Raw genomic sequence first — 16,327 nt, forward strand, 5'->3', positions numbered from 1 at the left:
TTTTCAGTCAACAATACAGTTAGTCCTAGATGTACAACCACAATTGAGCCCAAAATTTCTATTGCTAAGCAAGACATTTGTTAAATGAATTTTGCCCCATTTTACGATCTTTCTTGCCACAGTTGCTAAGTGAATCACTGCAGTTGTTAGATACTGAGTGAGCCTGGCTTTCCCATTCATTTTGCTTGTCAGAAGATTGCAAAAGGTCATATGACCCCAGGATATTGTAACCATCATAAATACATGCCAGTTGCCAAATGTCTGAATTTTGATCATGTGATCATGGAGATGCTGCAACAGTTGTGTAAAAACCAGTCATAACTCACATTTTGAAGTGCTGTTGAAACTTTGAATGTTCACTAAACGAACTGTTGTAAGTCAAGGACTATCCAGTACCATCTACAGGTGAAAGTACATGCATATTTATATCCCCAGTCAACATATCTCTAATCTCAGTACAAGCATTTGTTACTTATTTACTGTTACATGTAATACAGGTAGTCCTTAGTTAACAACAGTAATTTGAACCTGATAGTCTGCATTAAGTAATGCAGTCATAAAACATGTCATGCAACTACAGTGATTCCAGCAATTTTGGTAGTTCCAGTTGTTGACATTGAGGGAATCCCATATGGTTGTTAGTTGCAATATCACAATCGCCATTTGCGACCTCTTGCCAGCTTCCCTGTTGATCTTCCTTGTTGGAAAGGGGCAGTGAAGGTTGCAAATAGTGATCACTACCTGGAGTGCTGCAATGTAATTACAAACAGGTTGCCAAGTACCTGAATCATGATCGTGCAACTGCAAGGATCCTTCCATGGTGGCAAGCGTGAGGACCAATCATAAGTCTCATTCAGCACTGCTGTAACTGATCGCTAAACAAGTGGTCATTGAACAAGGACTACCTGTGCACAACCAAAGAACAACGTACCTCTTCCTCCCTATTCACTGTTGAATTGCACAAAATGTTCCAAAATTCAAACCTAGTGTTATACACTTTCTCAGTCACACATTTCTCCATGACCTAAAGAGGAAAATAGCCCCTAAACTGCCTACCATTTGAAATAAAGCAACATTCGTCTTCCCAAATATTGATCACTGTTCTCTTGTTCCCTTTCAGTGTAACATATCCAGCTATAATTTTTCTATATACCCTTGCTAATTGTGATGGAATGTAGTAGTCTGAATACTACAAGATTACAAGAAAGAGGGTGTCCAGGAATAAGGTGGTCTGAATACTACAAGATTACAAGAGAGAAGGGATAAGAGACAGCTCAGTCCAGATATTTGGTGAGAAAGAGGATGAAGACAGCCCCCTCCCTAATAGTTCCCAGATATGCCTGATGTAAATAACAGTGCTTCAGTTTGGCAAGATTCTGTCTAGGTGTGGAACAATAAAGAATTCTGCTTGGAACAACCGGATGTCTTTCTTGGTTTTGGGGCCTGATATAATTTTTCTTTTAGTAAAAAGAAACACTTATCAAATCACTGGACATAGGATAAAGTTTTTACACATACATTAAATAAACTACACAACTATTCCATTATCTTCAATTACAGTGTCACAATTTTCAACATTCTCCCAATATTTATGACGTACACAGAGATTAGTATTGAAAGCACTGATTTCAATTTCATCTTTGACATATTAGTATCATTCCCATTGATTAGATTTACTTATGTGCCATCAAGTTGATGTTGATTCTTAGTAACTATACAAATATTCTCCAAAAGGATCTGTCACCAACCTGGTCCTTCGGGTCTTCAAATAATGCACCCATTGCTACTTGTAACTGAGTCCATCCACCCTCCTGCTTGTCTCTTTCTTGCCACCTTTCCAATATTGTCAATTTTCCCAGAGAGGTAGGTCTTTGCATTATATCTCCAAAGTTCTTATAATTTTAACCCCACTTGTACCTTAAGTGAGTATCCTGGGCTGATTTCTTTGATGTTCATTTGTTTTCTTGGCTTTCCATGCTGTTCTCAGGAGTTTTTTGTTGTTCAAAAGTATCAATACTCTATTTTCTTGTTCAAAGCCCAACTTCCAGAGTGTCATAGGAAAACCATTCCCTGCACAATTCTGGTCTTTAGCTATGGAAACAAGGCCATTGAATTATCTTTGCAAGAATTCATTGCTATGCTACCAAGGAATACTCAGTAGTGTGTTTCATGACTGATAGTTCCTTAACTGTTAATGGTTGATCCCAAAAAAGACGCTATCCAGCACTTTAATTCTAAGACTGGTTGCTGTAGACATTCATTTTCTTGTATCTAATCTTAGTCCCACTTTTTACTGTGCTCCCTGACTTTTATTATTTGAGCTTGCAGATAATTAACATTTTCAGGGACCAGAGCATTGTCATCAGAATATCACAGATTACTGATGTTTTCAATTTTTTTTTAAAATTCCATTTATATCCCGCCCTCCGAAGACTCAGGGCGGCTTACAAGCTTAGCAGTAGCCTTCATTCTATGTATATGCCTGCTTATTAGGGCTTTCACACACACACCCCAAGCGGCATTATTACAAAGTCAGCTTATTGCCCCCAACAATCTGGGTCCTCCACTCATCTTTCAATCCAGATTCTCTCAATATATATTTTATAAATTTTCCATTTGCCATAATCTTCACCAGATGGGTTCCCACTAACCATTGCATGGCACAATGCATAGCCTAGACTACTGGCTTTAGTTGTATCACTACTACATAGAATATTCCCTGCTAAAGAGAAGAAAATATTACCAGTCATTTTTGCCACCTTTCGGCTAATATACTACAAGCACAAGCAATGCGTAGTTTTATTTCAAGCATCCTTAACGCTGTTCTTTGCAAGCTAAGAACTGTAATACTACTCGGCAAACCAACATGCTACCGGTATATTACCAAGATCCCATGAGCTCCGATATACGTGCGGTGCATTTACACACTCAGAACACGCTCCTCGGACTTTATTGAACTCATAGTATTGGGTTTCATGGGCAACGGACTGACCCACAATAAGACGACTCCATAATCTTTGTATTGTACCTCCAAATCTGATCCGTGTTAGTTGGGAATTCTAGCCAGGCATGCAGAGCAGCCTGGAGAACTCTGTCATAAACTGAAGAAAGACAGCAGGGGAACTTGTAACTGGAGACCAGAAAAACTTTTTTCCCAAGGCTGCTTTCAGGAATATACCCCTAACCTCTCCAACTTGGACAGCGAGTCCTAAGCCTTCGTATGGTGCCTAGCAGGGGTAGGCAACCTCGGCTCTTTTATGACTCATGGACTTCAACTCCCAGAATTCCTGAGTCAGCATAGCTGACTCAGGAATTCTGGGAGTTGAAGTCCATGAGTCATAAAAGAGCCGAGGTTGAATACCCCTGGTGTAGACCCTAATACAGAGTATTTCATTTTTTTGCTATAATTCTATTTCTTTTCCACAGTTTCTTTCACTTCGTCATTGTAGCAAGTCATCCTTTCCCTGCAGAAAAGGACCACTGAAGGGCGGCGACGGGTAGGATTCCCTAGGTCAGGGGTAGGCAACCTCGGCTCTTTTATGACTCATGGACTTCAACTCCCAGAATTCCTGAGCCAGCATAGCTGACTCAGGAATTCTGGGAGTTGAAGTCCATGAGTCATAAAAGAGCCGAGGTTGCCTACCCCTGGTGCCTAGAGAATGGGTTCGGATGCTGCCTTTATTAGACCGTAGCCAGACCCCAGCTCTCTCCAGGCACAGCTCCCTCCCGAGACGTTCGGCACCGGTTGATGACGCCAGCGCTGTGCTACGTCGGAAGGGCGTTCCGGCGACCGCGAAGCCTGGAAGTGAAGTAAGAGGTTCATACTTAACTTGCTAGCCGTTGGGCAGGGAGTGTGTATGTGTGCGTGTGCGTGTGTCCTTGAAGTCCTTTCTCTCCAAGTCTGGGGTGGGAGGAGGCGTGAAAACTGCGTGCCCTGGTCAGGAGAGACCGCGGTCTCTCGTCGATCCCCACCCGCTGTTGGGAGGCGCTGCCTTGGAAGGTATTTGCTACCAGAGCTGGGTGTGTCCGTCGCTCCCGCTCGAATCCCATCTCCCTGTCCTCGATGTGTGCCCGATGTGCTTGATGCCCTTTAAGGAGTATATATATGTGCTTGATGCCCTTTAAGGAGTATATATCCCAGGGCAGGGCGTTCAATTCAGCTGCATGTGGAGGGAGGGAGGCAGAATGGAGGTGGTCCTGCGAGGCTTGTTATTCTCTAACTAGGATCTTGAGGGTTTAGTGCAGTCTTACCAGCTGCCAGGAGCTGGTCGGTAAGGCTGGCTTGTGCTCTAGTCTAGTCACACACGTCATCAGGTTTTATTTAACTATGGTTTATAGAGCAAACCATAGCTGGCATGATTCTCAATAATAAGCTGTGGTTTACAAGCCATTGTGGCTAGCTTCATAGACAGCCCTAAGGTAAAATATGGTTTGCTTTTTTAAAGTTCCTTGTCTTATTAAGGAAACGGGATTTCCTGCCGTGGGAACAATCCTACAAAATATGTGGGATTGCTAATTTACACAAGGCCACTGAATAATTTTCTTTCTTTACATAATATGAATTTGAATCATTTTACCATCTGTGCAATCTGATATATGTAAACTGCCTATAGTCACTGGTGACATGGTGGCATAGAAGTTATAATATCATGTTCAATACAATGTACACTTCTCATTTACATACCTATTTAGCAGAAAGGCTAATAATGTATGTGGTAGCCCTTACAGTTAAGAATTGGGTTCAGATCAGTTGTTCATGTGTTATCTTTCAGTCTTTACCTTACACCAAATGTCAAAAGTATTATTTTTTTCTTGGGTGCTTATTAAAACTTTGCAAATGTAGTCTTGAATAGCACATTTGTTTTGGTTGGGAGTAACTTGGCACAGTTATGCCAGTCTGAGTAGCTGGGGCGGAAAGGGATAATTTATTTTGCTGGGATTTAGGATCTGAATTTAAGGCATTATATTAGTGCTAGGACAGAGAGAGAAAAAAATCTTCATAAATGGCAGTACTTAATTAGGGATGATGGGATTGACTGGATGGATTAGATAGATTGATGACTCTTTGATGAAGAGAGGAGGTCCCAAAATCTTGAATAAAGTTTTTTTCTAAAAAAAAATCCCATTTATATCCCGCCCTTCTCCGAAGACTCAGGGTGGCTTACAATCTAAAGCACAAATCAGTGTGCTTAGCACATTAGTTGTGGTGTATACATGCTTAAATAAAAAAGAAGCTGTCCCAGAACTTTAGGACAGGTGCTGCCCCCATTTGGAGAACTCTGGAACATCTTGAGAAAATAGGACTATCTATTAAATTTATCTATTTATCAAATTCCTATCAGAATAACCATTTCAGCAATAAATCCAGGACTGTGATCTATTTCCTTTACTGTTGAAATAGTTATCCTGATAGAAATTTAATTGCCAGGAGAGCGATAGGAAGCATGTATCCTAATATCAAAAGGAACTTTTGATATTGACCATCACTTGAATTGATTCAGGTTTGGGAATTTAGGACACAAATTTTTTTATCCTACTTTCAGGATCTGCCCAGTAAGTGACAAGGTACATCTGAACTCTTCATGAAACTTGTGCCATATAGTCCTAAGCAGGGCTTTTTTTCTCATAGAACACTCAGAACGGAGTTCCGGCACCTTTTTTGGATGGAACCTTGTAGGGTAGGCAAGGCGGGTTGTATGACGTGTGTGAGTTCCGGCACCTTTTTCTTTTACAAAAAAAGCACTGGTCCTAAGGAATGTTGTTCTATATCAATACTTTTTAACATCCACATTTGGAATGGACAATCTCTTAACAATATGATCCTTATTTTTCTTTGTTTTTCTTTTTTGGTTTAAGCTTTTTGCTTCCATTCTCATGCATAATTCTGTAAAATAAAAATGTTGCATCACTGAAAATAAATCATTTTGCATTGAATCTTGATGGGATAATTTTCGGGTACTACAATACAGTTTGTAGACTGCATATTTTCCATATCTGTCCTAAAAGAATGGAAGACCTGGATATATAAATTAATCCCTTTTTACTCCAGTCTATCCAAGACATGTGTCTGTGCCAACATGGCCAGAGACAGAGAGAGAGAGACTTAATACAAACTGCAGAGATAAGAGATTAAGAAAATAAGAGAATAAAAAGAAAAAAAGTAGTATAGGAAAAGATGAGATGAGGGTTTTTTTTGTATTTTAAGAGAAGGTGATGAATTGCTAAAATTGTTTATATATTCATTGCAGATCCTTGTAATGAAGATGGTCATTGTTACTTATGATTGGATAAGTGAATTGTGTTTTATTTTGTTAACTATATTGTTCCTAATTACTTTTTAAAAAAATGTAATATTGAAGTATATATTTTTATCAAATTTATATGCCACTCATCTCATGGTGCAGTATATATAATAATTGTTATATGCCCCTAGGATATTTTAACGGAGGGTGATTTGTACCTAGAGTAATATATATTTGTGTTACTAACAGGGTCCTGAGGAAGGCAATGACTGAGTACAAATTGGTGGTAGTAGGAGCTGGGGGTGTTGGAAAAAGTGCCCTGACCATCCAGCTTATCCAGAATCACTTTGTAGATGAATATGATCCTACTATTGAGGTAAGGTTTTGAGAATATTAATATCTTAGCATACTGAGTGTATGTTGTTTTCTTTACTGCTACAGTGCTCCAGAAGCATGTTTTTCTAGATAATAAATTATAGATATACACAGTTACCAGTATCCACCCATCTTTTTTAGTTTTTTGTTTCAGTACTCAGGTTTTACGTATATGTATATACTGCTATGTAATTCAAACGTAAAACCATTTTGTCCTTCCTATCATGTTATAATCCAGAAAAGACTTTACTTTTCATTCTGTTTATGGAAGCTGTACTTATTCTTAAACATGTTGTTTATCACTTTTTGCTGTCGGTTGCTGGTCTCATATTTATTTTCACTGCCTTGAAAAATTAATTGGAAAAGACTTGCTAGGAAGCATGCGGCAGAAGATATTGTAGGATAAAAGTAAGGATGAGCCATATTAAGCTTTGATGTTATAAGCCATGTCACAAAAGAAGCTAGGTGATGTATAAAAAAATTAAATAGGGAGAAAATTAAATATGAATATGTTTAATAAGATTACTGAATTTTTAAAATTTAAGATACTATGATTCTCTACCCTTTCTCATCTTATCTCAATTATAATTTCAAAAATAGTTTTGCTCATTAACATTGAATGATTGGATATTTACTTTTGAAACTGCATTGATTTTCCATAGGATTCTTACCGTAAACAAGTTGTTATTGATGGAGAGACTTGTTTGCTAGACATCCTGGATACGGCAGGACAGGAGGAATATAGTGCCATGAGGGACCAATATATGAGAACTGGGGAAGGCTTTCTTTGTGTGTTCGCCATTAACAACAGCAAATCATTTGCAGATATAAATCTTTACAGGTAGGTTCTCCATATTAGTGTCAAGAGATAAGATTGAGTGGCACATTGTCTAGTATTTGTCATAGTTTTAAAAGAGAGATGATTAGTAAGGCAATGATTAGTAACTGCTAAGATTTTTTACTTAATACTGTATATCAGTGCCAAATGCAACTTTGAAAATGTACCAGACACTAGTGATACATTAAGCACATCTGATTACTAAATGGATTAGAACAGCAGTCCCCAACTTTTCCACCTTGGTGACCTGGCCCAGCACAGGCGGGGGACATGTAAGTACCGTGTTTTCCCAAAAGTAAGGCCTACCCCGAAAATAAGCCCTAGCTTGATTTTTTGGGGGTGGGCTTAATATAAGCCTTACTCCAAAAATAAGCCCTAGTTTTGGGGTGAGGCACACACTTAAAAATCAAGCTAGGGTGGGGGTATGGATCTGCCCCCCCATCCACTTATCTTGCAGCCAGGCCTTTCCTCGCTGGCCCACTTCTTCTGCGGCTTTTTCTGCAGCCAGGCCTGCATTTCTCAGTCACAGGCCTTTCCGGAAGGCCACTGCATCCAAGAACTGAGCTATGGATTGAATCCATAGCTCTGCTCTGCAAAATCTCTACAGCCAAGAGCCAAGCTATGGATTGAATCCATAGCTCAGTACTCAGCTGCATAGGACTTCTGGAAAGGCCTGACTGCAAAATGCAGGCCGGAATGCATCTGCAGAATGCAGCTGTTCCTTTGGCCCCAGAAGAAGTGGACCAGCTGTCAGGGCTGTCGGTGCCAGAGGTGAGTAAGACATCCCCTGAAAATAAGACCTGGTGCCTCTTTTGGAAAGGAAAAAAAAAAGACCCGGTCCTATTTTCAGGGTAACACTGGTAGAAGGCGCACACGTGCACCACTCCATTGATGTGAGGGGCATGCGCCCTTCACTCGCACAATTGGAGCTTTGCTTGCAAGCGAAGGGCACTTGGGCTCACGCACGAAACCTCTCATGTGAGCAGCAGGCGCTTGTGCGTGAAACCAGTTGCACGAAAGGAGAGCGCTTTAGCGGAGAGTGTTCGCACACAAACCTGCATTCGTGCAAGGAGAGTGCTTATGTGCAAAACTCCATTCCATTGTGCAAGTGGAGCTTCACGCACGCTCGAGTGGAGCATCGCGTGCACGCTTGCCCATCGCTCGCATGGCCCACTTTTGAACAAGCTGTGGCCCAGGTGTTGGGCACCCCTTGATTAAAATAAGCATAAGATAGACTTGAAGAACATCTTTTCAACCTAAATCTTTTACTAACATAATTTGATTTCATTTCTATCCCCTTTTGTCTAGAAAATAATACAATATAATATTGGATTTAATTCCCCCAATAGAGAAGAGGGCATTATTTTGGCAGAATAATTCCCTCAGGATTGCAAGCCTTTTCACTAGTCAAAGGCAGGTATCAGTTTTATCTTAGTTGGTCTGTTCATCAATGACAGCATAAACATGTCAGAAAGAAGCACAGAAGGTATGTGTTGTCTCTTCCATTAACATACCCCATCATATCTTTTCCCAGAAAGTTTCATTTTCCCCATCATATCTTTCCCCAGAGAGCAAATTAAAAGAGTGAAAGATTCAGAAGATGTACCAATGGTATTAGTGGGAAACAAATGTGATTTACCAACACGAACAGTAGACACTAAGCAGGCTCACGAAGTAGCAAAGAGCTATGGCATTCCATTCATTGAAACATCTGCCAAAACAAGACAGGTAATGAATTCTTGTATTTCTGCTCATATCTCAAGAAAATAGCTAGAGTTATTGTTAGGTATATGGACAAATCTGATTGAGAAGGAAAACATTAGCACCTATGGGTAGGCGCAGCCATCTTGTGGGCCATTTCAGTTTTTAATTTCTAAGAGCCACACTGCCTAGTCCTATTTGCATATTTATATTAATTACCAATCTAGCAGCTGAATTTTGAAGAAGTGCAGTCCACTTTCCTACATTTTTCCTGTTACAGACCTGCATGGAACTTAATAAGTTCTTATGGCATTTAGATTTCTTTTAATTGTGAATAGCTGTGTAAGAAGCAGTTTATGTTTGGGATGCAAAATCCTAATTCTTTAAGAATAGAGGATTTTTAACATTAATGAAGAACATTATTGGTAAATTCAGTACAGAGTTTTTCAGGAGGAATGTGAGAAAATAAAGTATAGGAAATAATTCACTTAAGACCATATGTTTCTCAACTTTCCATTCAGGGTGTTGAAGATGCTTTTTATACATTGGTTAGAGAAATCCGTCAGTATCGAATGAAAAGGCTCAACTGTAATGAAGATGGGAATCAAGGCTGCATGGGGGTGTCGTGTCTTGTGATGTGATGAGGTAGGATTAGACTAGCTGATAGCTTATGTTTGACAAATATGGTACAGCGGTGTTTCTCAACCTTGGCAAACCTTAAGATCTGTGGGTTCAATTCCCAGAATTCCACAGCCAGCACATTCTGAGAGTTGAAGTCCACAGTTCTTAAAGTCACCAAGGTTGAGAAACACTGAGGTACAGTATAACATTTTTGAACTATTAGGTATTTTAAAGGCAATTTGTAAATTTATATCCTTTTCTGCCATCAAGCTGATAAGACCTTGGATATGACTCTACAAAACTCATTTATGTTAAAGGATTTAGCAAAAAGTAACTTGGTACTCTCATAATTACTGGTAGAGAATGTTGCTTTATTATGTTGCAGATCAATTGAAGTTGATGGATGCAATTGGTACCAAGTCTCTGCATTATATTTTATAAAAATGAAAGTTCTTGCAGTTTTTATAGAACACTCCTGATGAAAAGACGTGTGCTTGTAAGCCTACTGGCCTCTGTAATTTCATTTGTCTGTACTTTATATTGTCAGTCTCTGGAAATCAGAATTAAATGTGTAGCTCTTCTTGGATTTTGGAGAGACGTTCTGAGATAAATCTGCACTAATAATATTTTATGTCTAATAGAACAGAACTAACAAAACATTCATTTATTTCAGCTGCCTTTGAATCATCCATCCAAGTTCAAAGTTGAATCTTAATTCCACTGTGTTGCATTTCATGACGATGCCTTGGCCAGTATCGTGCAACTTGCCAACTGATCAATACTAAAACATTCTATCAGCACCAGAAGATACTGTTTCTGAACATCTACCTCTTTGCTCAGTTGAGCATGCAAAGAAAATCTCATACGTTATGTGTGGAATTTTTCACTTTTCTTTCTTGGGTAGGTTCAAACAGAGAAACTGATTATATGGGAACTATAGAGGCCAAATGCCTTGAAAAAAATAACATCTCATTTTCTGGAAAGAAGGCTGGAATGAATTATGATCATGCTATTCCAAAAAAGCCATTACACAGCATTGTATGGTAACATGCTTGATTTCCTGTACACCGTTTTAAACCAGGATAATATTTGTCACATTTCCTATCCTATGTAAAAAATTCCTGTTGTACATTAGACTAATCACACCTAGTCTAACATCTTTAATTCTGGCCCCTTTTTTATAACAAAAGTAAAATTATTTGCTTATCAAGTGCCTCTTTACAAAGGCAAGCTAGACCTTAATCCTTATCATGCAGGTTGCAGCTCTGGTTCCTAGCTGACCCATCTTGAATGTTTGAAGCTGACTCCTTACATTGATCTGTGTAACCCAGTATTAACTATGCTTGGCTTTATTGTATTCTATTTGGGCTTCCCAATGAACTGTATATGGGAACTTTTGCAGAAAATATTTACTATCACTGGGCTTTGTTGTCAGAGTTCTTTGCATCATTGACTGAAAGGCACTTTGAGATTAAGATTCTCCTGAGGAAATAGCAGTTAACTGCTATTTATTTTTAAATACAATACATTCCGTTTACCTTGTGCTTGAAGGTACTGGTATTTTCATCAGGACCACATTAGCTGTGGATATTGTCAACAGCTGTTACTCCATTATCAGTCATAAAACATGGCCGTATGAGGTTTGTGTAGAAAAAAAAATCTGTTCTATCCCAGCTATTTCTGCACTTCTATTTTTAGTTAAACTTATTTACTCATTTGATATCTTTGTCAAGCACAGTGTTTTTAGGCTTACTAGTGAAGAAATGTATTTAGGGAATCAATAATTAGCATTGTTCATTTTGAAAGCTCTCCAGGCTACTGCTGTGCAGTGAAACCAGAGGGGAAGAGCTAGTATAAAATGGAACTAGAGGAGTAGAGGGTGAATTTAATTTTTCCTGCTGCTTAATAGCAGGATTAAACTGATACTGTACATTTATCCTTACAAATTTGGAGCTGGATTCCTCAGTAGCTTCCGTACCTCTATCATAAAAGAAAAGGAGCTGTGAGTTTTCCTTTCTCTAATGCCGAGGAGTAGTTGATTGGATTACTATTTATATTATATATCCAAAATCTAGTCCTGCATCCCATGTATCATCCCACTTGCAAGTGAGTGAGTGAACTGCCTTCACTAAAAGTAGATGTTAAAATGTGAGGTGTATAAAAGCTGTCTGTTTGACTGTTTTACGTATCTGATTGATGTGGTTGATTGAAGGACAGAAATGACTTCAATAGAAATTGAGTTTGTGGTTGTTTGTGGTGGTTTACTAGTTTACAATATTGCCATTTTACTGCATACATTCCAAGTTGGGTAGAAAACCACTATCCAGTCTAATCCAAACTATCTAATCATCACGTAAGAAAGTTGGCATATTATTTCCTAAATATATAACTTAGTGGATCATTTCAGACATACTTGATCTGAAGCTAATTTCATACAGCATTACATAGGACCATACAATAATGTGTTCATATGCTTTACTGCTGCCTAATGTGTTAATATTAAACAAGGAAAACAGAGCTTATTTTCTCAAGAAATTGATGTCAGCTGAGCAATAAATTGATACTGTTTAAAGTCCCTTGCATTTTGCTCAATGCTACATAGCATTCAATTTTTTCTTAGTGTGGTTCCTTTGTTCTGTGGTAGATATGTGGCATATACACTGGTAGATAGTGAAATTTGCTTGATCTCTATAAGTCGGCCAGCTGTGTAAATTACAGAAGCACTACTACAGAACATGGGACCACTTAAAAAGAAGTACAGTGAATTGTTGGGCTTAAAAGAATTATTGAGAAATCACACTTCTTGGTTAGCATTTGCAGTTTAGAAATTGTAATTCCAAGAGCCTGAATATTAAGTGTCATTTTTGGCTCTGTGTTCTGCATATTTGCCAATGAATCTGAGAAGCACAGTTGGTAACATTTGTAATTCTTGCCTTCTTTCAATTCTTGAAATTTCCTGCATTTACATTTGCAGAGGATGTTGTAGTGGTTAACCTGGGCCACAACAATATATTATTCCTGATGGTCTGCTGTCTTTTCCAGATCACTGTTCATCTTTCTGTAGCGTTAAGAAAAAAAGGATTCAACAGAACATTTGAAATGCACAGCAGTGACAAATATGAAGCTAAATCTCACGTACAGATAGTCCTTGACTTACAGCCTCAGCTGAGCCCAAAATTTCTATTGCTAAGCAAGGCAGTTAAGAAAGTCATAAGTAACTTTTTCCAGTGCTGTTGTAACTTTGAACAGTTACTTACAAATAGTCACTAAACGAATGGTTGTAAGTTGAGGACCACCTATATTAGGAAATTTAGGAAAGCAAGCACACAGATTTGTATAGAATTGTTGCTCACAAATTATCATGAACAGATGTATAAGTAAAATAAGTGCATAGTCTTGAATAAGAGTGTGGTACATGCAGATAGTGTCTGTTGGTTGCAGATTTTAAAAAATAATGTTTTAAAATAACTTTTACAACCATGTTCCTCAGCTGACCAGGGATATCTTTGCTTTTATTTTAGGAAAGAATCTCACTGATTTATTTAATTCTGCAGAAGTCCTTTCCAAAACAAGTTGGATTTTTAGTTTACTCTGCTAACAAATTAAAATTTAGGTATGAGAAAAAAATTATTGCAAGCTGGGCTTCCAGTTACCAGTCCTCGTTTTTCCTCTAACCAATTATAATAATGCTGTTAAAATTACACTAATAATTTGCTGTAGATGCCATACATATTTACTGGACTGCTGAATAGAAAACAAGATTACAGTGTTTAATCTGCTTAATATTTTTAAACATTTTCCATTACTAAAAGGATATTCCTGATACAGCAGATAATAGTATGCAAACGTGGACAAAGTGTTGATCCTTTTTAAAGGAAATGGTTTTCTTTATAGGATGAATGGCTTCTGTAAGTTGCCTGCTGTGTCGTGTGGATTGTCTTTTTTAATGTTTCAGAATGTTTAATATACTGTACTAACTGTTTCAGAAGTATTTGTGCCCGTATGAAAATGTAATTGATACACTGAAACTTATGGTCAGTTTCTTGTGTTACCTGATATATATATATATTTCTCTAAACGACTGTTTGAAAGCAAAAAGTGCCTTTGTTGCCTAACACATTTGAATTCCTAGAAATGTATGTACAATTAGAAATTCCCAATCATAGCAAGTAACAGCAATTTGCCAATTTTGTCTGATTTTGGAAAAGCTAAGCAGGATTGAATGAAGTTAGTATCTATCACAAGACTATTTATGGACAAAAAAAAATCTAACAAATCATTCCCCTTTCACCAACCTTCATACTATTCCATATAGTCATCAGGAGTCAAACTTCACTAGAGAGACTTTAAAATTCCATCTTTTTTATGTTTGCATAAAATATCATTGTGTATTGCAAGTCCTGACTCATCTATATAATATATGATAGAACCTAGACATGGTTAGGCTCTTATTTTCCATGGACAAAACAAGAATGAATTGCAAGATGCTGTGAATATCAGTGAAGGCCATTATTGATGAAACAATGAAGTCAATATTCTGATCATACATAATTCAGAGGCAGCTAAAAATAATTTTTAACTTCTGGAGCTGATATCACTTCATGTTTATTTGGATGACAAAGTGATTTGTTTTAAGAATGCTATATTTGCTGTAACATCTGATTTTACTTTTAGTTATGCTTATTTCTAGATCTGACATAGCTGAATACCAGAGTTAATATGGCACAATAGATGCTGTGTGGATAAAAAAAAAATGGACCATCCTTCCAATGTATGGTATTTCAAGAACTTACTCTCTGGATTTCCAGACCATTAAATGTTAAAGGTTGACATATTGTCAAAGCACTAAATCTAATTCCATTGTAATGTAATCATTTTTAAATGTGTTTAAGCAAACACTTGTTTTTTCCCTAAAATACATAAATATTTCTTTAGTGTGTTTGTTCAGTAATTGGTTCAGAAACAACATCCCCTACTTTGTATTTTAAAATGTGGGTAATTTATAATTACCTGTAACTATTACAAGGTGAATCTTTTTCAAATGAGTGAACCATTTTCAAAAACACCTGAAGATATATGAATAATTACAGTACATTTGGGCTAGTCAGATCCCTAGATTGTTCAGTAAAGCTGTCCCAAGTCTTGTAGTTAGTCACAGATCTTTAGCTAAATATTTGGAATCTTAAAAATATATTGTTGGTATTGTAGTATGGCAGAAATATACATTTCTATCAAAAAAGAAAAAGAAAACGTATGTTCCACCAACTCTATTTTTTTCTTTTCTAAATGTCACTTTGTAGGATAGGTAAATTTCAGATTCTTACTCCTTAAAAAATAATGGAAGTTCCAGAACAACTCATTGACCACATGAAAAAGTTATATACAGCAGAGGTCCCCAACCTTTTGGACACCAGGGACTGGTTCCATGCAGAGAGGTTTTTCCGCAGACTGGAGGGTGCGTGGTTTTGTGTGCTGCCTGCATCTCACAGATGGGGCTTTGTGCAGACCAGTTGCTGCCATGCCACGGCCCGGTACTGGTCCACAGACCAGGGGCTGGGGACCTCTGATATACAGGACAAGAAACATCAGTATGCTATTTAATATGCCTTCCATTTCCTATTTTAGATAAGATAATCTTTATTGTCATTTTTTTACTGTGGGCACAACAGCACACATCAAAACTGAAATTTCGTTGCCCGCTCTCAAAGTGAAACATACATGACACACACCTAAAACATACCATATACAACATATGTATAGACCCACACCCCTACATTTTCTCCACAAACAACACCCTGTGACGTGATTTGGTCTGAGAGAGAGTGACGCCCAAGATTATCCAGCCGGCTTTCATGCTGAAAAAAAGTGGAAGATATAAAATGACAGCCAACAGCAAGACAGATGGCCTCAGTTACAATGGGGATGAGTGCATGATTGGAAAACCTGAAAGACGAGGTTAGGGATTGATAGTCATGGAGAAAATGTATGTGGTCACTAAGAGTTGAAAATGACTTGATGGCACATAATCACCTACAGTTTGAAACGGGCGTCAAACTGCCGGCCTGCGGGCCAGATGCATCATAGCAAAACTGCCCACCCCATTGCTGGCAATGGCAAAAAAGACGCGATACGTCATAACACATCACGTGACGTTGCGAGTTTGACACCCCTGGTTTAAAAGATACGGCCTGAAACCAAGGATGGAAACAAATGGCTCCGATTAATACTTTACTTAGCAATCAGATATGCAGGAAGCAGCATCTAATAAATATTATATATACACATAAGTTAGTACAAAAAGTCAAACACTGCAACACAATAAAAAGATGGGGAGGGCGGGAGCAGGATGGGGAGAGGAGGTGGGATCTGTGTTAATCGATTAACCACCTCCACTATGATTGATCAATTAACAAAAGTTTACTGTGGTTTATAAATCACAGTAACTGAGTTCACAGAACATATGTGTATTAGCTTCGCATGTATTCTAGGGCTAGGCCACAGAGATGTAGATTGGGGGATAGTTGCTGTCTAGGGAGCAAATAAGTTTTTA

At 38.1% G+C, this 16,327-nt stretch overlaps 1 protein-coding gene across 3 annotated transcripts; it reads left to right on the plus strand.

Moving 5' to 3' along the window:
• Positions 1-3,844: 3,844 nt before the first annotated feature.
• NRAS (NRAS proto-oncogene, GTPase) lies at positions 3,845-14,711 on the plus strand. 3 transcript variants are annotated; one of them, XM_081324553.1, is made up of 6 exons: positions 3,845-4,000; positions 6,492-6,618; positions 7,280-7,458; positions 9,024-9,183; positions 9,678-9,801; positions 10,451-14,711. In XM_081324553.1, the coding sequence occupies exons 1-5, from the start codon at positions 3,858-3,860 to the stop codon at positions 9,795-9,797; spliced, it is 729 nt and encodes a 242-aa protein (XP_081180679.1). In that variant the 5' UTR covers positions 3,845-3,857; the 3' UTR covers positions 9,798-9,801; positions 10,451-14,711. The 3 variants fall into 3 exon arrangements, with proteins under 3 accessions (XP_081180679.1, XP_081180680.1, XP_081180681.1); XM_081324554.1 differs by having other exon boundaries at positions 3,889-4,000; positions 6,249-6,618; XM_081324555.1 differs by lacking the exon at positions 3,845-4,000 and adding an exon at positions 4,215-4,419.
• Positions 14,712-16,327: the final 1,616 nt, after the last annotated feature.

The sequence above is a fragment of the Vipera berus genome (genome assembly GCF_964194415.1).
Source record: "Vipera berus genome assembly, chromosome: 3".
NCBI classification, from domain to species: Eukaryota; Metazoa; Chordata; class Lepidosauria; order Squamata; family Viperidae; genus Vipera; species Vipera berus.

What these genes read in the sequence shown, in the direction of transcription:
- NRAS (XM_081324553.1), top strand. Translation starts at nt 3,858, where the DNA reads ATGTGTGCGTGTGCGTGTGTCCTTGAAGTCCTTTCTCTCCAAGTCTGG. An exon ending in GGGAGGCGCTGCCTTGGAAG is followed by an intron (nt 4,001 to 6,491) that starts GTATTTGCTACC and finishes TGTTACTAACAG; the next exon opens with GGTCCTGAGGAAGGCAATGA. An exon ending in GCAGATATAAATCTTTACAG is followed by an intron (nt 7,459 to 9,023) that starts GTAGGTTCTCCA and finishes ATCTTTCCCCAG; the next exon opens with AGAGCAAATTAAAAGAGTGA.